We start from the raw sequence: 23,385 nt of genomic DNA, 5'->3' as shown, positions 1-23,385 counted from the left end.
CACAAGGAAGAAAAATGCCTGCAATTTAATCAGAATACACAGGGTCAAGGCAAATCTTCAGCTCCTGCTGCATTGATAGTCCTCAGACAGCTGTCCAAAGCATGAAGGAAATACACGATCGGATGTGGAATAATAAACTGAAATCACAGAATACAGTGAGTTGGAAGGCACCCACAAGGACCACGAGTCAACTCTTAAGTGACTGGCCCACATGGGGTTTAAACTTGCAACACTGTCAGTATCAGCACCAGGCTCTGATCAACTGAGCTAACACATTATTTGTTTCCAAACCTTTTAGGCAGCAGCACCTATGAAGAAACTTTTGGAGCCATTTGCAGCACAAATACCTTGTGGGTTTTCGTATCTGCTCTGAAAACTTTCAAGGCAACATTCAGACCTCCCGAGTCTGAGACAAAACTAATCCTTGGAAGAGAAAGATGAAGTTATGAGACAGAGTCAAAATGTCCCTTTTGGGGGTATATTTAGCAGCCACCCAACGTGACAGTCCTGGACCCTTGTACGCAGCAGCCAGAGCCAAGTCAGGCAATGGCAATGGCTTGCAGCACAAATCAAGAATCTGGGGTCTAGTCAGGCCAAAACTAATAACCAAAGTCCTCACGAGGACAAGGACAATATCCAATTTAACCAGAGCCAGGGTGGATGTCATAATACCCCAGAAAGGCACCAAGCACTCTCTAGAAAGAACAGGACAGGTGATGGGAGGTGCAGAAGACCAGGGCAAGCGGGTGCTGCCAGTACAAAGGCAGGGATTTGGACAGAACAAGAGCAGGTTAAAACATTGAACAGAAGATAAATGAGGAGAGCAGAACTTCACTAAAGTCCTGTCTGAGACACACATCATGAACCAGCTCACAAGCTCTAACCCAGCTGTAGCTGCCTGAGAGGCTTGGAGCCAAGCCAAACTGTATCAGGAATTCCTCCGACATCCAAAACAGTCCATCACAATCTAGGACACTTTGCATACATTTCTTTCTGGGCAATTTTTAATACCAATAAACAAAGGTTAGCAATAGCCAGCCAAAAGGCCTCCAACAGATACCTGCCAAGGCACAGTGTCATGCCAGGCTGCTGTTACAGCAATGCCCATTCTCGCTATTCCATCTATTTCCTCCCATTCCAACCTCTCTGCCCCAATGACAACAAGTAACACAGCAGTGGCTTGCTCTCCTTGAACCTGAGAATTGATCAGATCTAGAAAATATTTTTAGATGCTGTTCCAGTTCCCTGATTTCATTCACAATGTAACCACACAAGGATTTGTATTACCACAGCTGAGGAAGTGGCACAGTAGATTCCTACAGGCAGGAATAACATAAACCAATGTTGCCATCACAGCCAACACAGCATCAGATTGTAACTGGGGAGTGCAGGAAGAAAGGTGAACTTCTCTCATTATTTAAAACCATTTTGCCAATGAGAAAGATTAGCAACAGAGCAAAAATATACAAGATTTATATCCATGTCTGATAGTAGTCAAAAGGCCTGATTCTCTAGATTATTATTTTGCCACCTTCCATTTAGAAATTGCCATGATGTCTTACTAGAAAACTAGACTGACATATGCTGGATTAAAAATAATGATATAGAGAAAAAGGAGTTTGGCTCCTTGAGAATTTTTGAGACTCTATTTGCAATATCCTTCTGTGTGCAGCAACAAGCCTTTGCTGTCATATTATTCACAAGATACTCTTGGTTACAATCATTCAGGATACATGAGCACAGATGTAAAAATAACTTTCAAAAGATCGTGTAAAGGAAGAGACCTGCCTAACAGAGCAGCTGTTGAGACACACTCATTATACATTCTTCCAGAGTGATCCCCAGTTTACCTCAAAGAAGTCACCTGAACCACACCCCAATTACCAGGTTCCAAGTGAAAATAAAGCCCTTTGTATGAACTCTTTTTGTCAGTCACACTGAAGAAGAGAGACCTGACTCTGCCCAGGAGATGCACATGCCTCCTAAATTATTAGTTTTTCCTACACTCTGCTTGGATACTTTATCACTTAAGACTCATGGCATGTCTATGTTTTTCAGGAGAATGTGTAACTTTCAGTGATTTGTTGTAGAACAAGAAAGTAAAACATTTTTGTTCACCTTATTTTCTCATGTTTAACAGTATATGGGATTGGCATTGAATTCTGTACTCAATGCAAAGGCCAATCTATATTTTCTAACATATGGAAGGGAATTTGGGCATCTCCCGTTCCCTTTGTGGAGCCACAGCACAATTCCCATTATCACTGGGACAGAACCAGACTTCTCTACACTACTGTGCTGGTCCTCATAGGAAAGCAATGGGATGACCTGGACCCAACAGATTTCCACAGTGAGAGTGTGTGCAATTGCTGATAAAATACAGACTCCCCCCCAAGCTCTTCCTCCCTTGATACCCTTGAATTCCAAAGTGCAGTTGTGTCTAAAACTTGAATTCATCTTCAGTAATGCACAGGCATGTGCAAAATAGCCAATACTCTGGATTCAAACTATGTATATGGCCTACATCAATGCTATGAGCTCTTCTTGATTCAGATGGGGATTCATGAGAGTGCTGTGAGGAAAGGAATATTTATAAAGTAGGAACTATAAAACTCCCGGTGTTAAGTACATAGTAGTTTGAATTCATATAAAAAATAGCAAATTCATGAAAGTACAACACCATAACAAAAATGCTAAAACAAACATAGTACACTTCGACAAAATGAGCTCTCTACCAGTATTTATGGTCACGTACTATGGTCTGACATTGATGTTTCTAACATCATATCACTTTCATTCATTTCAATCTCAAAGGTTTCTTCCAATGGGCGACTGGTATCTGTACTTTTCCTTTGATTTGATGTCTCTAATGTTACTATGCCACTTTCATCCAGAGTTTGTCTTTCTATGTCGAATTCTCTGAAATCCCAGGGAGGTGAAATTATGTTCTTTAATGTCTTCACTGTGTGTACATCAAAGTCATAACATCTTAATTTGTCTTTGATCTCTGTTCCTAGGAAAACAGACAAACCAGTAGTTTATTTCAAATGAATACTCCCAAAAATGTAATCTCAAAGAAACTGTCATTCAGAAACTACTATAATTCTCTGCTTTCAGATCATCAAGGAGCTGCTGCTGCTTAATGATTGAATCTGAATGAGTTGTTCTGAAAAAATCCAGCAGCCTCCTTTCTCAAAAAAGCACAATACAAGAAGTACAACTCAGATTCAAGTGTGTTTTGAGAAGTAATTGCCAATTCTCTTCCCAATTCTCCAAGGGGCTTTTTTCTTGTTTAAGTTACACACAGCTTGGTTTGCATTAATGCATATCACATGGCTGCATGGTTCTTCCAGATGTGTTAAGTGACTACATATGGAGCAAGACAATATTGAGAAAAAACATCTGTTTCAATTGTGTGGAAAAATCTGCAGGAAAAGCACTACAGCACACAGATGGCTTTTACTTTTAAGGCTTCAGCCTTCTTAACATGCTTGACAAGACATCAACTGTGCTCACTACAGATAAATCACTAAACTCAATGAAGCAGAAATCTATTAAAAAATATAGAAGTTTTTTTGCAGGGAAAATCCTTTATAGAAAATTTAAACCCACGGCAATATACTGTATTACTGTTATGAAGCACTTTTTTTTCACCATATATAAAGCTGTATTTTTGGAGTCACAAAAACGTATCCTGTCTCCACAGAGACAAGTTTTGACAAGGTGAAAATACCTTGCTCTACAACAACATTAGCATTAGTGCTCTGATTTCCTAACTCCCTACCTCTGTTGAATTTTTCTCCCATTCCCTTTGCAATCTAAGACGTCACAAATCAATATTTTGTACAAAAGAAGCCATCAACACCTTTAATGACAAAGTGTTTCCTTTCTTTATGCTGGTGAGAGTACTGTCATGATGCTCACAAAAACCAGTGGTCATCTGTAATTGCTGCTAAGTTCTGACTCACTTAGCTTTTAAAAAACCCAACCAAAAAAAACCAAAGAAAGACACCCTCTACTTTGTGAGTTAATTAGGTAGTGGTAGGCAGTCCTTGACATAACACTCCTCTCAAAGGACTCAATGACTTCAAGAGACACATAAGTTAGAGACTTACCAATATAGGCTTCAGAATCACCAATGTACATTTCTATGCAGTGTCCAAGCATTGTGACCGAAAATGTGTCGTCCCGCCTGAGACCAAGGGCCTATTGAAAAGAAAACCAGCAAAAGTATTTAGCATCAAATAAAAACATTTACATTATAAGTCTGCAATGGCTCAGTTTGTTGGTTTGTTTTTCCAGGATGCTATCGGAGCACAGTCTTCACTGTAAAAGCAGAACATTGAACAACCAAAATGACACCATGCTATGAACTGGCTGAAGTAGTAAGCAAGGAAAACACAAAAACAAAACCAGAAAAGAACACATATAGGAAATCATTCACATATGAGCTACAGCACATGCTGCTGTTTACTTACTGTAAAATTTTTAGGTTGGAAGTATTTACAATTATTTCAGGTACACGAGAAGCTTACATACATAAAATGTAAATTGCAATTCAAAAGTTTGCCGAAGAGGCCATTTTTTACCAATAAAATATAGGAGATTTAAGAAAAAAACCAAATTAAGATTATAAAATAAACACTCATTTGGAAGCTGGAAAAAAATTTGGGTTCTCTGTTCCAAACCCAAACCAGAGTGAAACAGTAAATAACAGAACCTGTGCCCTGCCCTTCAGCTGAAGGCAGTTACGTACCGTGTGGAAATAGTCAATGGCGCTTTCAAAATTGCCCATGAGGCTGTGGATGTAGCCAATGGCAGAGTAAGTAGAAGCATTCTGGGGGATTAACACCAGAGCCTGGCGATGGTATTCCAGTGCTTCCTCATACTTCCTGTTAGGGTTAAGTACAGGAGATCTATTAGTAAGGTTCATGGTGAAAGGTGTTTTTACAGTACCCTGTGGGTATTTTCCTTAGCAAAGTGGAACACAATTGTGCCAGAACTTTAAAATGATTGCTTTGCACTCTGAACATAATTCTAAGAATGTACAAAAGAGTCATGGATATCGACAATTTTCTTCCTCAGTGTAATTGAAAAATCATTGTTCTCCTTATGTAGGAAAGCAGCTGCCTACAGCTAGGTCCCATTTGGAGATCTTAGCTGTTTGGTATGGTAAATTGCTTTAGATGTTTAATGCTGCTCATTGTAGCACTGGCTTTCTTTCTGTAGCTTTCATTTGCCTTCCCTAGGGAGAGACGGAGCATTTAGGAGACTAAATCACAAATGATTCAAACTGAGAAAAGTTCTCTGGGCAGAAATCTCACAACCCTTAAGTGCTGCATACACTGATACCTTCATCATTTTGTGACACGTTCTATCAGAAAAGGAGATTTACACATATCCATGTATATCTAATAACAACCTGTCTTTGAAAACTGTCTATTAATTACACTTTATTAATTATTGCATTTGTTATTTTATAAAATAAGGATTAAATGTACACTACAGCATTACTCTGAGAAATTAAATTGTCACATTTGACATCCTAGTTCTACATTGTTAAAAATAAAGATAGATATCACCTGTTTATAAGAAATTTTAACATCTAAAGTGATAATGAAATTATGCAATGAGCATCACATGACATTGTTAGAGGGCATTAAGTGACAACTGAGGCAGAAAAATTATGCAACTATTTGCTTGCTGCACAAACATTTCACATGATTTCTATTTCATTTTCACTCATAGTATTTACACATCCAATTAACTGCCACTGTATTTTAATAGGCTGCTGTCAAATTTCAACCACATAATAGTAGTGAGTAGACAGATATCCACTAAGTTTTTCATAATAGCCATATTATGTATTACAGACACTACTAAATTAGTTATAACAGAGTTTTTTAAGATGTCAAAGCATATGTACAGTTGCCTAAATTCTCAACTTGATTTTGTTGGAAGATGGTTTAAAAGACTGCAAAAATATTTTAGCTTTGATTTCTGAACCTGAGCAAATACTAGAAGTTGTACAAAGGATGATGTAAGCAGTTAGTTAAACTACTGTAGAAATTTTAAAAATACAAAGGTAATTATAAACAAAACAAGTATTTGAAAAAATCCTGCAATTATACTCATGACCAGATTTCAGAAGCAGTGCCTTTTGTTTGATCTTGGCACAAGGAGTAACTGTTATACGTCCTTATTTCATAATGAAAATGAGGACTAATTGGCAATTAAAGCACAAAGCAATTACTACCAAAGCCAAAGCAGAAGTACAGCTTTCATCTACCATAATCACATTCTCATTAGCAGCTTTGAAACAAAAATTACAGCGTACACCAATTGAGCAATTAAAACCATTAAAAATATTTTTTTAAAATTGCATTGATTGAACAAAGAAAGGACTGGCTAAAGTCACATTAAGGTAATTAATGAGAAAACGTCTCTATGTTAAAACTGTTAACACTTGTATATATATGCTTTGCACTTTTCTATTAATTGAATGGAAACATGAAATATTAGATAGTTTTGCTCTAAAAAACATAAAGTAAGACTCACTTGCTGTGTTATAATGCCACTGAATATTTCACTTTAGTAAAAAAAAGTAAGTGCTAATCCAAGCAATTAATTTGCATAAACCTACCTTTATGTTAATTATGTATTTATATAATGATCAGTGGACATATTTCAGTATGTGAGGACTGCGACAGTGGAGAGTTAAAATTCACACCCATACAAGCATCTAAATGCCTACAACTAATTCCCTAATAAGAATCAATAGTTAAAGAAGGGCTTTTACATAAAGTACTTTAACTTTTTGTAATAAATAGGATATAAGTGTTGATTAATATAGTTATATTCACAAGCTGATTTAGAGAATCTTGTTCTTACAGGGCAATTCTACACTGCTCTCATGTGGTACACAATCCTGATATAAAGGAGAGAGAAAACACATTTGTGCAGCATTATGGAGAGATGGAGCTCCAGTACTCTCTGCTTACTTGAGTTTTCTGCAGACATGTCCTAAGTTGTTCAATAAAGGCTCCCACTTATCAACTGTTACCTGCAAAATAATGCAACAATTCAAATAACTGCAGCTTCCTAGACTGTAATTAAATTTTGTCTACTTTAAAAAAAAACAAAACATACAAATGAATAGGGAATTTTGTTTATGAACAAGAAAAATACCACAAGCATTTTAAACTCTTAACAAAACAAACAAGCCAAAAACATTTATTCAACAACAATTTTTTTCTATTTTTTACATTCCCAAAGCTAATAATATTTCTTTAAAGGGCCAGTGTTATTAAAACTTGATGCAAACTAAACAAAACTTGTTTTCTACTTAACTAGAAAAAGTCAAGTCTCAGCCTAGGAACACTAAAGGCACAGCTTCAAAAAAAAAATTATACTGTATTACTTTTATCTTAAAAGAAGCACAACATGTTTTGTCACAAGCTATTACAGAATTTGCTGGAGTTTCACAAATTTATGATCTTGCATGTTACTAGAATAAATACCTCATTTCCAATAGCTTTGATTTTCTCCAGTGCATCAAGGAACCACTTTTCTGCAGTTTTCCAGCTAAGGGGGGACAGAAAAGTAAATTAGTGAAGAGTTTACATTAGCAGTATGAGAAAAGTGTATTCAAGTAAGATTTCTATGACATTATTTCATCACGTGTGAAATTAGATATAAATTAGACATAAAACCCAGTAATTTACATTTGGCTATATTTTGCATTGTGGTCCTAAGAGCTAACAAGAAAAAACTAAAAAAAATCAGAATCAAACTAAAAATATTGGCTAAACAATTCTTATATAGGTTAGGCTTTTTTCCCCCCCAGAATACATTTGGAACCAAGAAATATTGCTGTACAAAATTTTATAGTATGTGTGCAGATTGATGCCTTTTCAGGCTTCAGCTACACAATGACAGGCACATGAAAGATAGCATCAATCTCTGGATGTTCCTCGAGCATTAAAGTCTGTTCTTGTTCAATCTTACACGAGGAAGAACAATGTAGAAAGCAAGGGTTTAAGGTGAACACCATCTAAACTACTACCAAAAGACACTATAGCTTAATATAAGGACTTTAGATACTTAGATATATTGACATATTACAATTAAGAATAATCCATGTTTAAGATAGTATTTTATCATATTTTGCAAGCTTACTCTCCATTTTGAAATGCTACCACTCCAACTTCATGCATAACAAAAGGATCTTCAGGTGCAATGCTTAAAGCTTGGCTGAAAAACCGTTCAGCCAACTTGGAGTTGTTGGTCAAACCATATTCCAGTCCAATGTAGAGCATTGGCAAATGACACCTAAAAACCATAAAACAAAGTACATGTTTGTTTCTGTGTGCTTGTCAAGAATGGAGTCACAAACTGTAAAGACATGCCAGCTGTTTGCATATGTTTATGTACACCCAAGTAACAACTGATTTAAATGGAGTACTAACCTAAGGGGAAGTCTAAAAGACTTTCCATCTCTGTTTAACAAGAGACTGAATTCCAATAGGTAATTGTAACCTGCTCTGCAATCACACGTATCTTCTCAGCACTTAAGTTTAGTTTTGATGGTTTTTCCCCCCAATTTCATTCATATATTTAACTTACAAATAGAACGTGGAGGAAGTAATTGATAAAAGAATTACATTTACCAGTAACCACAATCAAATACAATAGTTTTATAAGCAACATGACACGATTAGTTCACGACTCATTTTACAACCCCCTCCCACAGCACGAAAGAGCTGTTCAAGCTATTACTATAGAGCAGTTGATGAGCTGGTATGACAACCATGATTCACAAATTTCAGAAGGTGTTCAGGTAGAACTCAGATTACATATACATAAAACTTGACTTTAGAACTTATAAAATTAGAACAATAATCACAAATAATGCAGTTAAAAACTAGATGGTTAAATTACTGGGGATTTTTTCCTCCCTTGTTCTCTACCACATAATTGCTGCAAATGCCTGGCTACTGTTTAAAGGAATGCAAGTCAATATTCTGCACTACTTATGGATTCATTTGAATCTTGCCAACTACGAAGTTTGTACAGACCCTTTCATGAGCTGTGCAGCTGTGAAGTAGGCAGCCATTGCTTGGTCATGCTCACTCTCCACTGCGAATGAGTGTCCGTATGCTATCCATGCAGGCCCATACGTTCGCTCCAGTGTAGTAGCTTTGCTAAAAACAAGAGAAGTCACAAGCAAACACATCTGAAATTAAATTTCATCTGCTTCAGATTACTCAGATAGTAATGCTATGCCACATGGCTAGGTATCTAGTGAGATAATTGTAATGACCAGTGGTAAAAAAAGTTCATTTTAAAAGTTCAGACTATTTCTCACTTAGAAGTACCACACATTCTTGTGAATTGATTTTATTATTTCTGCTACTGTTCACAGACAGGAGAAATTATTTGATATTACTGAACATAAACAATTATATAGTAGGAAAATTGAATAAAATACACAAAACATTAGCAGTGACTCAAAACTCATTACAAAATCCTAGCTACACATTTTGAAATAAATATATTCTATCAAATCCAAGTTTAAGAAGCAGGATATGAATATACCAAATGAACATCTAGGTTGAAGTTTTGCCATCTAATTGCACTAGCTTTGAAGAAGGAGAGCATTTGTCACATCACAGGCCATGCATCAGGGAAGGATACAAAATGTCACTCAAGTCTTGAGGTGAAAACTGCAACCTGAGCATCAAGACATCAACCTAGAGACTTTAGAGAAAGGTGGACTTGACAGGAACATTAGAAAGCTCTGTAGATTACTTTCTGAATTTGAAGGCAAGGACATTCATAACCAAACAGCTCAGAATAAGTGTGCCCAGTCTTAAAAGCTGACACAGAAGTAATACATGTTCCATATGTATTCTATCATATTGCTTAACTATCCATAAAAACTTACATTTTTCCTAACATATAATCTAAATTTTGTCTGTCACAGTTAAACTCATTACTTCTCATGACAGACCCTAGAGAATGGTTTGTTCTCTGTCTTCTGAGACAAAACTTTAGATAGTCAAACATTGTATCTTACCACCCATGACAGCAATCAAAGATATGTGGATATTTGACTGTGTCTTCAAGTTTCTTTTCTGGAAACCAGAACTGTGTAGCCCACAGATGCCCCTAGCCTTGTTAGCTTTACACTATCATTCTTCTCCAAGATATTTAAGCATCTTGTTACTATTTAACTTCCAGCAGACCTCTTTTCCCTTTTGCCAGAACTACTCTGAATTTTGGTGTTGGTTGTTTCTTAGTTTGTTTTTCTCTTCAACATCTACTGATACTTTCTTGCTGTCTAGAGATGCTTGTACATTTAAAGATGTTTTTTATTTCGGCACCAAAACCAAATATATCACTCAGGACAGCTACTTGAAGAATTTCACAGTGCTATTTGTAAGGAACTTAAATATTTTACTCATAATAACCAGGCATTTAAAAAGTATAAATTACTAACTCATCTTTACATATATTGTCTGTAAAGTTGTCAGGAAAAATTAGTCTTACAGGTTGTTTCATGCCTTCTCAGTTTGAGGTTACAGCACCAGAAGAAATGCCCTATTTCACAGCAAATTCTGCTCCCCAGTGCTGATATTCACTACACATACAGAACACCAACAGGAAACAGCATTGACCAAACCTAAAAAGCCCACTGTAGCTTGTGCACAGAAAGAACTGGACAGCCAAACATCAGAATTTTCCATATAATTATTTCCTTTCAGACATGAAACCTGAACCCAGGAGATTGCCTGAGTGTCCCTCAACTGAGAACTGAGGCCTGATCACCTACAGCTGTAGCTAGCTCAGAAGCATGAGTGACTGCAGGGAACCTGCCCAGAACAGGAAGGTGGCTGCCTAGAGAGACACCACTTAAGTCTTCCTCATTTTTAAAGTATCTCTAAGGATAAGGTCTAAACTGCTATACCAAAAAAAAGGTGGCAACGAAAGTATTTAAGTAGTAACCAGTTTACTGAGGCTTCTCTTTATGAGCTTACAAACAATCATGAACAATAAATGTTTACTTAGCAAGTGAGCAACAGATTCACTAAGGAAAACAGAAAAAAAAATTACCTGAGATATCTTCTAGCGTGTTCATTTTTGTGGCCAACCATGAGATAATAGCAACCTACTGCAAACCATGACACCTACATATGAAAATCAAAATAGAATATTATTAGATACATCACACTTCACACAGTGAAGAGAGGAAAACATAATAATTAGAGAAGTTAGGAACATGTTCACTGAAATCACAGTCAGGTCTTCAAATAATTTGGTGTTACAGATAAGCTGGAACTGCTGGCATGTACCTTTCTAACTGGGGCTTACTCAGCCTCATAAAGAGAGCTAAGTGGGAAGCTTACTGCTGTCTTCAATTATTTAAAGGTAAAGAATACAAGACAGAGCCAGATTTTTCAGGGGTGCAATGACAGCACGGGAAGCACTGGGTACAATTGCAACACGGGAAATTAAGATCAAGTCAAAGAAAAACAATTTTTTACTGTGAAGGTGATCAAACACTGTAAAAGGTTGCTCAGAGACATGTAGACATTTATTACTGTAGCATTTGTTTTAAATTATTAATCAAAGTAAACAGCTTGCACTGAATACTTTTTTACAGGTACTTAATTTTACAAAAAGAACCTTGGCATAAAGGAATTACAATGCAGAGAAGATAAAAGGAGTGAACCATTTCTACAAGTTTCATTCAGAAACAGATTTTGAATTCTGTAGCTCAAACTAACACATTACAACTTTTATGTGCTTTCACCTAAAAAAGAAACTACCAGACAACAAAAACTTAGAACAACTTACAGGATTATTTGGGTACAAGTCCACCAGTTTGTGAGAAAGATAGAAAAGTTCTACACAGTGGGAAGAAACAAGAAAAGAAAATTAAAACATGCTAAAACACTTAGATATTTCAAGTCTTAGAGCTTTCCATACAAAATATAGAGAACACTTAACATTATTAATCCACAAGTGAACAAAATGTTTTCTTTTAGTTGTAATGCTTCAAATTGCCTCAAAATAAATTCAGTTTTGCAATTAGCTAAAGAAAACCCAACCAAAACAACCCATAAGTCTTCACAAGACACAAATAAGCAGCTCTACTTCCCACTCTTTAAGAATTCTGCAACAACATAGGTCATTACCATACATTACAATAAATGCCAGCAGTATTACACTTGAATGTACCTTGTCAAGGTAAAACACTATTCAACTTCCTACATCTAAAAGGTATAACATACTGGCTAGATCCATTTCAAAGTAGAGTCCTGTGCATTAATATGCTGAAAATAGGACAAAAGCAAATAAATTATTATATTATTTGGAATAATTCCAAGTGATTACTTTTTTAGTAAAAATAATAATTCTGGTTACTGGAATAACTTACTACAGATTTTCTAATAGCAGCAGTAATCAGCTACAGGATAACAATTCTATTGCCTATGCAATTTCAAAGGAAATAGGGCACGTAAAGTTTTTATTTTTCCAGAGCACAGTGCTCTTAAACCAATGAGATTGTCCTGGAGAACTTCGCATCTCAGCTCAGAAAAAAATAGTATTACAGCTGGCTTCCAAAATATTAACTTCTGTACATAATGCTTCTCAAGGCAGATTTAGAAAAAAAATCAAGAGCACTGGCCCCATTTTCAGATGTACTTAACTGTAGAATAACTTTCACTAATCACCAAGAAGTACCAGCACCTATTTGTGTACATATAATGCACCATCCTGAGGGACTGCACAGCATACAAGGTCCTTGCTCTGTTTTCCAATTGGTTTTAAAAATATTCAAGCTACTCACTTGTTTAATGTGCATTCTGGAATGAGAAAAAGCCACCCCAGCTGCAAGTAAGATATCAGCGTAATTCCAATGAAAACGTTGCATGATTATTGATTTGTTTGAACTAAAGAGAGGCCTTCACAACAGCAAAGGCAAGGAGAATCTAGAGTCTTTTCTATCACAGAGTAATCATGTTCACCTAAGCATACACAATTGCTGAAGATTACTTTCTAGTTTAATTTATTATATTTTATTGTTGAGCAGAAAAAGTGCAGCCAGATACTGTACAAAGATACCTGGAAACAGAAATCACAATGACAGGGATGAGGCAGTGTAGCTCACAGGCCTCCTGCCTACATAGTCCAGTGGTTAAAAGATAGCTACACTCACGACCATGAACTCTTTGCACATCTACTTCCCCCTAACCCTGAATCCTGCTGTCAGCTCTGATATTCCCTTCTTTACCAGTTGCTTTTTCTTGAAATGGCAGGTTTCAAGAGGAGGAAAAATAGATGTAATTTTTTATATGGTATACAAGGGGGTTTCTTGGCATCTTTAATTCTTTATTAAAATTGGGGCTTTACAGCCTTCTGTTGAGTTGTATTAAATGCTGTGCTCCTTACCATTTGCTTTGTTAAGCTCCACAAGTGTCCCTATATGTACAGGTAAACAATTTGCATGGAAGGGATCTTTTTCCATCACTCTAAAAAAAACAAACAAACAAACAAAAAAACTGTAATGCACATTTCAAAAATTTTAGTGTGTTAAAAGCAAACTGCTTGTATAGCAGTAATGTTCCAGTTAGTTACCACTAAAATAGAATAGGCAACAGAAAACTATTTGTGATTAAAGGACAACTATTAACAGCATAATAAAGGCTCTGTTCAGACCAAAAATACAACAGTTATTTTAGCTTAACAAAAGAGAATAACAGAAAATTCTTTCAAGCTGAATATACATTTTAAAAATCAGAATAAAATGCTATTTTGTTTTGCAGGTCATTTCAAATTTAACCAACAGACAGCAAACATTTCTGTTCATCTTTTCCATACATTTGACAGCAACTTTCAAACAACAGTCCTCAACTTCCTGAGGTTAACACCAGGCAGTATGCCTTTGGAGTCACATTTAGCTCAGCTGTAAAATTTTGTTTCCTGTGGCATTCAGGAACACATCCATGAGTGCAGACCTACAGCAGCTGAGAAGCAAACCATGGCAGGGTTCTGAGCCTCTGACCCCAGCAGCAGTACACGCCCATAACAACTGATATGTGATACTTGGCCATCAAAATTAGAAATAATGTGCTGGCTTTTAAATTAGTAATATTTTTTGATCATTGTCAATAACATTGTAACTGCTATTGGCCAGAGAAATCAAACTTCTTAACTAACCAACTGATTCAAACCAGTTTATTTTGAAGGCCCAACAAGAAGTAGGTAGAGAGCACACAAAATTGAAGGTACCAGAATAAGGAAGAGGACGGATGAAGGGAAGTTCAGCACAGTGCTGATTAAGCCAAGTTTTACCTTGGTTACTTCTGATATGTATTATAACTATATAACATCTTGCCAGACACAAACTACACATTTTAAATACGTGAGACATATATAACACATGACATGTATATTGCAATACATATGAAATTGTTATGTATGTTTACCCATTGGACAACAATATTTGCTGTAATTCCAGGCAAAATTATTACACCCCACCATAAGAGAAAAAAACCCGAAAGTTGCTTTGCACACTTACACTGAAGTAAGCTTATAACACATTTTGAAGTCACAGTTGTAATAATGCCTTTCTGCTAAGGATACTACCACATCCAGGTTTTCCTGAAGACCATCTACTGATTCAGGAATCAGTGTTTCACTGGGTTTATTATACTGAAAGACAAAAGAAACAACATTTGAAACAAAAACGAAACTAAAATCAGATGGTATAAGCGTTAATATTTTCAGTCCTAAAAGAATACTTAAGAAGTTTTAAAGTTCTTAAAAGTTTTATTTGTAAACTGGAAGTCCATAAATCCTGTATTTGGTAAAATGCTTCTTTAAAATGTACTTAAAAGCTCATTTAGAACATGAAAGATGCTTGCCATAGTCAACATGCTTAGTGTAGGCTGTAGAAATTAAATCTGAGCAATATATATTTTTATTGCTCTTTATCACCTTGTCTTTAGATAAGAACAGTCTGGAATGATGTTCTTACAGCCTAATATTTTCAGGTAACTGACGTTTTGTGTATGTTATTAACATTCCTTTTCCCCACCTAGAAGTTCTCTCAATAAATAAATTTTCAAAAACATAAATCAGAATTTCAACTTGTTACCACAGCAGAAAACAATTTACAGAAAACTGTTACACTGTTGCATAAAGTGAGATGTACTGCATCAAAGGCTTTAAAAATTACAAAGTCCATATTTATTTTCATGTTCAGAATAAATGGGATCCAAGAAAATTTACACCCAAAGTCAAGATTTTCAATGAATTCTCCAGATTTCTGGGACTTACCTTTTTCAATTTATTCTCAAATAAAAAGTGAAGCAATTCCTGTTCTTCTTCTGTACATTGTCTATTAAGAGGTAGAGATTCAAGGAGTTCTTTTTCTATAAGAGTTAAAAAACATTGAAATGGTCATATTACAGAAGAAACAGCACAATCCAACATTTCCAGAACTTAGAGATACAAAGGATTTTATGATGGTCATCCCAACTGCAAGGATTATAACAGCACAGATACACTGAAACAGATACTAGTACTAATTTTGGAAATTAAGGATTGATTAGTTATTCCTTCTAGACTTTAAAATAAAATGTAATAAAGATGAAATAACACACCATTATTTTTATTGACTCCACATGTCAAATGTTATCACTTAGAATACTCTATTAACTAATGCCTAAGCAAACCCCAGGAGGGTTTCATTGGTTCAAAGCCTGTAAAATTGAAAACACAAACAAAACTTTGCTTGGGCTGGGCAGAGCAGAAGAGCTAACAAGCAGGACAGCTGGGTTACTGTGTTTCTTTCAACCCTTAGCACCTCAGGACTGAAAAATAAAAGTTCAAATGCAAATTTGCGCAAATCGTAATTTTCACTCACTTCACACATTTTCTATTCTTAACATTTTGGAGTCTGTTACTTGTTGTATTGCCTTAATTTTTATCTAGGAAAACACATCTTGAGAAAGCAGGTAAATTTTACTTGTGTTTGGGAAATATTCTCTCCAGACCTTCTTGTGCTGTCAGCATGTGGTGCGACGTTAAAAGATCAAACGCTTCAAAGCAGTAAACATCCAGCTTCAAGGCCTCTTTGTAGCTGTAAGTTGCAAGGGTTCTATTGTCCAAAGCATCATAGATCTTCCCTCGTAAAAGGCATATAGAGCTCTTGATCTGGTGGAAAAGCAGGACTGGAGGTCAAAGACTGAATCATTGTTTGGAATTTAGTTTTCAGCACAAATCAAATGTGCTCCCTGGAAAGTAGAAAGTATTTCGTATATGACAGAACCTGGTTTTCTAGTGCTGTCTTTAAATAAAAAGTTGTCTCTCTATCTCAAAGAAAAGTCCAGAGAATTCTCTGTCAGGTTACCTACTGCCAAACACATGCTTGAAATAAACAACAGGAGGACAGAGTTTATCTTTTCTAATTCTGGCATCCAGCTCTCTGATACTGAGTTGTAACTTAATTGTACTAAATTCCCTTCATATCCAATATGGAGAAATTGTCCCTTTCAAAGGCAATACACTTCTTTGCTGACCATTAAACCACATATTTCATGCAAGACAAGAATGACCACAGTAGAGATGGAAAATGCCAAATCAATGAACTGAATTGTTCTGAACAGAAAAATATATCCTTGTTTTAAATCCAAAACATAGATATTCCACAAAAGAAAACAGTGAAAGCCCATAATTACCAGTTGTGCTACAATGTTTATTAACTAACATGTTCTTTCCAAATTCACTTGACAGGCATTCAGTTCAGTCAGAAGGCCACAAAAGTGTCAGCAAAAGAGAAAGTTAACACCTTACCCAACTCTATCATCAGACTAAACAATCCTTTAATCCCATTATACCAGCATTCAAAATCAGTTCACATCAGCAACGTAACCCACTTTGCTACTTCAGTCTTACAGGGAAAATGCTGTCTGTCAATCACCTACACTGTAATTTCAGCTAATAAATTTTAATTTGTACCTCTGAAACTAATGACTCTTCACAGACTCTTCAGCCTACACACCATACCAATCTCTTTAAACTGTGTCTCTACACAGATTTTTTTTCATTGAGCTTCAAAAATTTCACCTTCACCTTACATAAATTTCACAAATGTGATCAAAGAATATCCCACTGAGAACAACACTTGAGTGATTATGAAGTATTTCATTAAAAATAACTGGACGAGAGAGAAAAAAAAACTTGCTTTGTTGTTTCAGAATGTGCTGCCCAATTGAAAGCAATGTTAGGATACATTATCAAGAAAGAGCTAAAAGACTGTAAAAACCAATACTAGATCATGAAGTTCCTGCAAAGCAGCTGCAAATAATTTATAAGAAGTTGTTGAAAAGCCCTGTTTATTTTTGCATGCTGAGTTATTCATACAGGCAAGCTAACACACAACATGTGACTGAAAGAAGAACGATTAAGCACTTCTGAAAATTATGTTATCTGAAAAAGAAAGCTTTAATGCAGTTTCAGGTTCATGGAGCTGTGTAATCACTTTCTGACTTCACAGTTTTTTTTTCAACAAAAATATTTTTTTAAATAATGTCACTTACTGAGGATTGTGACATCTCCCAGTCTGTGGTAGAATCTTTCAACCCACTTTCATCCTTCAAGTACTTTTCAAAAAGTCGTTTGTTGATTGGCTCCTCCATATCAAGAATATCCAAGGCCTGTTGATGCTCTTTTGCAGCATACTAACCAAACATGTGCATGTAAAAAACAAGGTTTTGAAGAATTTGTACATTAGGCACCAACAAACACAGCATCATGTTTCAAAGGCACAGGTTACAACAACTAGTGTTTATCAGCAGGTTTTTCATGCATGCATTTTCTTATTTGGCAACTTGGAATTTTATTTGCAGTTAGTTCTTTTACTGGTCATCTATAATATGCAAACATTACAAAATAAAGCATGTAATAATAAAGAAAAAATTATTATTCAGAATTATGCTGTCAGAGAAACAGGTATGGTTCTAAAAATAGTTAACATAGGTTTTAATAAAATGCCATCATCTTATTCTATAAGCAGCACATTATTCTACTTCAAATTTCTGTATTTAATCTACCAATTGATTCAGTTGTGTCTCTGAAAGCACTGCATTTTACCTTTTATGTATGACATCTTATACAGAAGTACAAAGCTGCTAACTATGGTTTTACCACCATAAATCGCATCTCCACTGGTCAGACTATAACCAACCAAATAAAAGTGTAAACATGAAGACATGAGACAAAAATGTTTCACATTCTTTGCCCACAAAATATTAGAGGAGTATTCCCTGGGAAAAAAGATCAGTTGGATTTCTTCCAATTATTGCCACAATGGATACTCCAGTGACCCAACTAAAAGTTAAAGAATGAAATCAACTGTCAGAAAATTTAAACCTGTTGTTTCAATGCACATATATATCTACACTGCCTATCAAGTACCTAATCTTCCCAAGATGTGTATTTTATTTAGTTTAGCTTGTTTCCAGTAGGGGTTAAAATATGTACTCACATGACATCTGGCTGCAAGGTAGCGACATGCCTCATACAACTGAAAGAAAAATTTCATACACATCAATTATAAAGAGAGAATGTGTTTGCTTACACTGCCCGAGTCCCTTCTGCTCTCTCCTTTTTCAGTGCTATGGCTTCTTCACTCCTTTCACCACCAAAAGTCCTGCCTGACCAAGCCTGTAACACTTTCTCTACTACTAAATTCTCAAAGGATGCTTACTTGACTCGTCTTTCCCACTCATTATCAGAACTGAAGGAAAATTGAAACAATTACATCTGAAATGACAATCCACTTTCCCATACCTGCTGCAGTTACATCCTCAGACCCCTTCTCTCTTCTGTGACCCTGTCTGGAGACAATGCTATAAACCTGACTGACTGAACACAGGGCCTTATAAACTAAATAATGCAGCTTTCTTAATTACTTTTCTTACTGTGATGGTGAAGAAGTCACTGTGGTTAGCAGCAGAACCTTTAAAGAGGAGTAACAGTGGCCTGTCCTCGACTAAAATGACTTACCTTATCCAACTTCCGTGATCGCAGGGCGTGTGCTGCCCTGTGATACTGAGCTGTTAGGTAAAGACATTGGGCCAGCCAGTAGATATCCTGTGGTTCCTCTGAAGTAAAAGAACAAATTACAGACCATTGCTTTACAATGTAGCTTCAATTATTTTAATACAGAATGTTCACTTTTGCTTCACTAGAGAAGTATCTTCCCCCTACTCTGGCATCCAACTGAGTTACAAAATTTTATTTATAAATATGTATAAAGTACTTACAGTTTCTATCAGTGAGAGATTAAAATGAAAAGATAATCAGTTTTAACTTTAAAGACCTTGGTGCACTGGACAGTGAATACAAAGAATGTCATAATAGAGATGTGTCATGAGAAGGATACAACAATGACACAGATTTAAAAAGCAGCAGTTGCAGGTTACCCTAGTCTTGGACATAGGGCATAAAAAACAACCCATAAATGTCTCTCTCAATAAAAAGATCAGTAGGAAACTAACAACAGTGCAAGCACTAGACTTCCATAGCTCGGAGCTGCAATTTCAGAAGTAGGGCAACCCTGAGTCCTGGGGGAAACCACCATGTTCTCTTGTTGCTCTTGTTTTTTTTGTTTCTTAAGGAAAGCAAACCTTAAGGTTTGTTCAAACATGAATTGCAACACAAAGTTCAAAAGGCAAGGAAGATGAGCTCTGCTCTATTTAAGAGAATGGCATTCTACAAAAATGCACCTAAACCAAACTCAAAACATCAATATTTGGCCACAGGTTGGAAGGTTGGAAAAGACATCCAAGATAATCAAGTCTGACTAAAACCCCACCAAAACACTCTTACTATCAGAAAGAAGTTAATAAGATACAATATAAAAAGTGAGCACTTACCATGAGAGAGTGAAGCTACTTTGTCAGCCCAAAACAGGGCACTTTGATACTGTTGCTGTAAAAGCAAGATAGAAATAATTAGTATTCCTTTGGGGTTGGTTTTTCTGAGTAATTTTGAAATACACTGTACATCAGTCAGATCTAATATCTTGTGCATGTAGTCTCTAATGAATGGTGATGCACATTTCAGATCTTTCTAACTTAAGCAAATAGTTTAAAAGGGCCAATACTACAGTTATCTTTGACCAAAAGTTATGTGCTCTGTAAGTATGGCAATAGGTCATTAGCTGAATTGCCAGCACTGGAAAAGTAGCAAGAATCTCCATCTCCAGTTTAAAAAATGCTACGTTTTAGAAAAAAGAGAATACTATATATAAAAAAGGGCACCAAAATTACTTCAGGTAACTTCAGCAGCACCATCTCTAATCAAGAAATGTTCATTCTCCAGTCAAGATGCTTCAACTTCACATAAATCCGTAGTGCCTGCATGCATTTCCCTTTATTCTTGGATACACATTTTCACTCTTGAGACTCCAGCTTGGCAAGAGTGAGTGAAATAGTTAAGAGTGGTGGCAACCAGAGATCAGACAGAAGCAGAATTTGCAGGTATATCCCACTAACCCAGCAAAAGTTCCCACCAGATTTTGGGAGCCTGGCAAAATCTCACAGAACTGGCTGGGGTTATCTCCTGAGAAGATCACCAGGCATTCTTGCTGTTCCTTTTTCTCCTAGTCCATGCAATGAACCCTAATATGATTCCCAGGATATGCTAGACACTTAACAAATACCCTGCCACTGCAAGGATTTGTAAGACTTTACAGGAGCATGTAGCAAGAGGACAAGGAGGCACGGATTAAAACTGAGAAAGAGAGCAGGTTTAGATGTTAGGAGGGAGTTCTTTGCTGTGAGGGTGGTGAGGCACTGGTGAGGTTCCTCAGATAAACTGTGGATGCCCCATCCCTGCAAGTGTTCAAGGCCAGGCTGGATGAGGCTCTGAGCAGCCTGGTCCAGTGGAGTGTGTCCCTGCCCCTGGCAGGAGGCTGGAACCAGATGGTCTGTATGGCCCCTTTCAGCCCAAAACACCCTGTGCTTCCCTGAAGACTAAGCAAGCCTTGGTGGCTTCTCTCCTCTCCTGCCCCACTGCAGTTGTGGAGTCTGTTCAGAACCTCAGGGACTGGTTTATGCTTTTGGAGTACAGGTCTGGCAGTCTGTTCTGAAATGCACACACTGATGGTACCCCAGTCCTCATAAAGCACTACACCACCTAAGTGGTCTCTTCATTCATGTGTTCCTACATTTCCTACTTGATGGGGATTAAAAACATCCAGCAAATTTGTCAAGAGAATAGTTTTGTTTCAATCTGCACTCCCAAGGGGGGAAAAAATCCACAAAAATGCACAAAGCAACCCCACACACATTTAATAGCTGTCTACAAGAAAAGAGATTTAAATTATTACCTCAACACCACAAAAGAAAGGTATAATCCAGGCCTACAAGGCACTGCATGACTTCTGTTGAGCAGTTTTACAGTACCATAGGATGACATTATTACACAAAAAAAAGTGACTTTATGTTCCTCAGAAGTGCACTGCTGTCCATACAGCTGTGGGGCAAAACAGCTTGGTGAAACAGTAAACAAATGAGAACAGCAAACCAAACCCATCAAACCCACCAAATTAGCTTAGGTCCCTAATCAGCCTTTCACTCAAACTTGCTGGCCACACAGAGAAATGCCTTTGCTGATTTAAGGGCTGTGCTTTCCTCAGCAGTGATGCCTGCACCAAGTCTGAACTGGAAGAGAACAGTTGGATGCTACATTTAACTTAATTTATTTATGCATTTTTCCTTGTGTGTCTTTTTTTTTTTCTTTTTCTGCCCTGTAGCAACATAATTGCTGAATCCATCAACAAATGAAAACAGCCCTGCCCTCCTACGAGCATCTGCAGCACTGCAGGAGTGTGATGGGCAGCTTAATCACCAGGCAGAGAATCACAGAATGGTCTGGCTCAGAAAAGACCTCAAAGATTGTCTAGTTCTAACCTGCCAGGGGCAGATACACCTTCCACTAGACCAGGCTCAAAGCCTCATCCAACCTGGCCTTGGACACTTCCAAGGATGGGGCATCCGCAGCCTCTCTGGGCATCCTGTTTCAAGTTCCACCCTCACAGTAAGGAATTTCTTCCTAATATTTAATCTAAACCTAACTCCTCTTAGTTTGAATCCATTCCCCTTGTGACGATCACAGAATCATTAAGGTTGGAAAAGACATCCAAGATAGTCAAGTCCGACCTTTGCCAGAACCCACCGTACTCACTAAACCTATCACCCAGAGCCATGTCCACTTCCAAGAAGGGCGACTCCACCGCTGCCCTGGGAAGTCGCTTCCAATGCCTAATCACCATTTCAGCGAAGAGATTTTTTTTTTCCCCGATGTCCAACCTGAGCCTGCCCTGGTGCGATAGAGGCCGTTTCCCCAGCCTCAGCAAGGTCCGGCCCAGCTTGCACAACCCGAGAGGGCGGGATCCTGCAAACACAGCGGCCCCACGGCGGCTCCCCTCCTCCTTCTTCCAGAAACCAGGAAAACCCACCGGGAGGCCGCGGCTCCCGCTGGAGAGCCACAGGCGGCGCTCCCGGCCCGCCGCCCCGCTCCGTGCCCGCCGCTCCTTCCCCCGGGGAGAACGGGGCACGGGGACAAATGCTCGCCCTCTCCGCCGCTGCCGCCCGCCCCGGCCTCCCTCTCTGCGGGAGCCACGCCGAGCGCGGCTTTGCCTGCAGGAAAGGCAAAGGCCTGCCACCCTTTCCCCAGCAGCCCCGCTGGGCGCTCACCTGGTCGATGTAGTGGCGCACCCGCTTCCTGAGCCGCTCCAGGTTCATCCTCGCTCCCTCTCTCCCTCCCGCCGCCCTGGACGCCGGAGCCGCCGAGGGACCGCGGGCCGCCCGCCGGTGCAGCGCCCAAACCCGCCCCCCGCCTTCCCTGCCTCCCGCCCGGAAACAGCGCCCCGAGCGCGGCGTTCCGGGAGCGCTGAGGCCGCCGGGGACATCCTCCCTCTGCCTCCACACGGCCCTGAATAAACACAGAATGGGACTTGTGTGAGGGAGAGGGAAATTTGTGGTGAGGGGCTTCTTCACAGTTTCGAAGTGAAAGACTGTCCGTGGAATGTGGCCCGGGGGAATGTGGAGCTGAGTCAGGGCAGGTTTAGCCCGGTATCCGGAGAAGGTTCTGCACGCAGAGGGCGGCTGGGCACTGGAACAGCTCCCCGGGGAAGCGGTGTCGGCACCAAGGCTGACAGGGCTCAGGAAGCTCTTGGACATCGCTCTCAGGCACAGGCTGTGTCTCCTGTGGATGTGCAGGGCCGGGGGCTGGGCTCCATGATCCCTGTGGGTCCCTCCAGCTCAGGATGCTCTGTGGTTCCATGACCGTCTCTGCCAGGGC

The 23,385-nt window shown here is 38.2% G+C and overlaps 2 protein-coding genes across 2 annotated transcripts in view; both read right to left on the bottom strand.

Moving 5' to 3' along the window:
- UPF3A (UPF3A regulator of nonsense mediated mRNA decay) overlaps positions 1-2,872 on the bottom strand; it is a 28,833-nt gene extending 25,961 nt beyond the window's left edge. The window contains exon 1 of the mRNA XM_064407908.1: positions 2,756-2,872. The gene's annotated coding sequence lies outside the window, so the exon portion shown is untranslated. The remainder of the gene's footprint in view (positions 1-2,755) is intronic.
- On the bottom strand, positions 983-22,910 carry CDC16 (cell division cycle 16). Its single transcript, XM_064407903.1, has 18 exons — positions 22,779-22,910; positions 19,953-20,007; positions 19,081-19,178; positions 18,560-18,598; positions 17,613-17,753; positions 16,068-16,227; positions 15,349-15,443; positions 14,588-14,721; positions 13,459-13,538; positions 11,860-11,909; positions 11,116-11,189; positions 9,078-9,203; positions 8,179-8,331; positions 7,521-7,584; positions 7,002-7,063; positions 4,757-4,892; positions 4,116-4,206; positions 983-3,013 (listed from the first exon to the last, which is right to left on the bottom strand). The coding sequence occupies exons 1-18, from the start codon at positions 22,824-22,826 to the stop codon at positions 2,748-2,750; spliced, it is 1,872 nt and encodes a 623-aa protein (XP_064263973.1). The 5' UTR covers positions 22,827-22,910; the 3' UTR covers positions 983-2,747.
- Between the last annotated feature and the right edge of the window lie 475 nt (positions 22,911-23,385).

Source organism: Passer domesticus, chromosome 2, assembly GCF_036417665.1.
Source record: "Passer domesticus isolate bPasDom1 chromosome 2, bPasDom1.hap1, whole genome shotgun sequence".
Classification (NCBI taxonomy): domain Eukaryota; kingdom Metazoa; phylum Chordata; class Aves; order Passeriformes; family Passeridae; genus Passer; species Passer domesticus.
Note: the sequence above shows the minus strand (reverse complement) of the source record. Positions and strands in the feature narration are given on the sequence as shown.

Excerpts from the sequence above, each read along its gene's own strand:
- CDC16 (XM_064407903.1), bottom strand. The coding sequence starts at position 22,826 with ATGAACCTGGAGCGGCTCAGGAAGCGGGTGCGCCACTACATCGACCAG. Across the intron at positions 13,539-14,587 it reads TGTTATAAGCTTACTTCAGT|AGTGATGGAAAAAGATCCCT; the intron begins GTAAGTGTGCAA and ends TGTTTTTTTTAG. Across the intron at positions 4,893-7,001 it reads CATGTCTGCAGAAAACTCAA|GAAGTATGAGGAAGCACTGG; the intron begins GTAAGCAGAGAG and ends TAACCCTAACAG.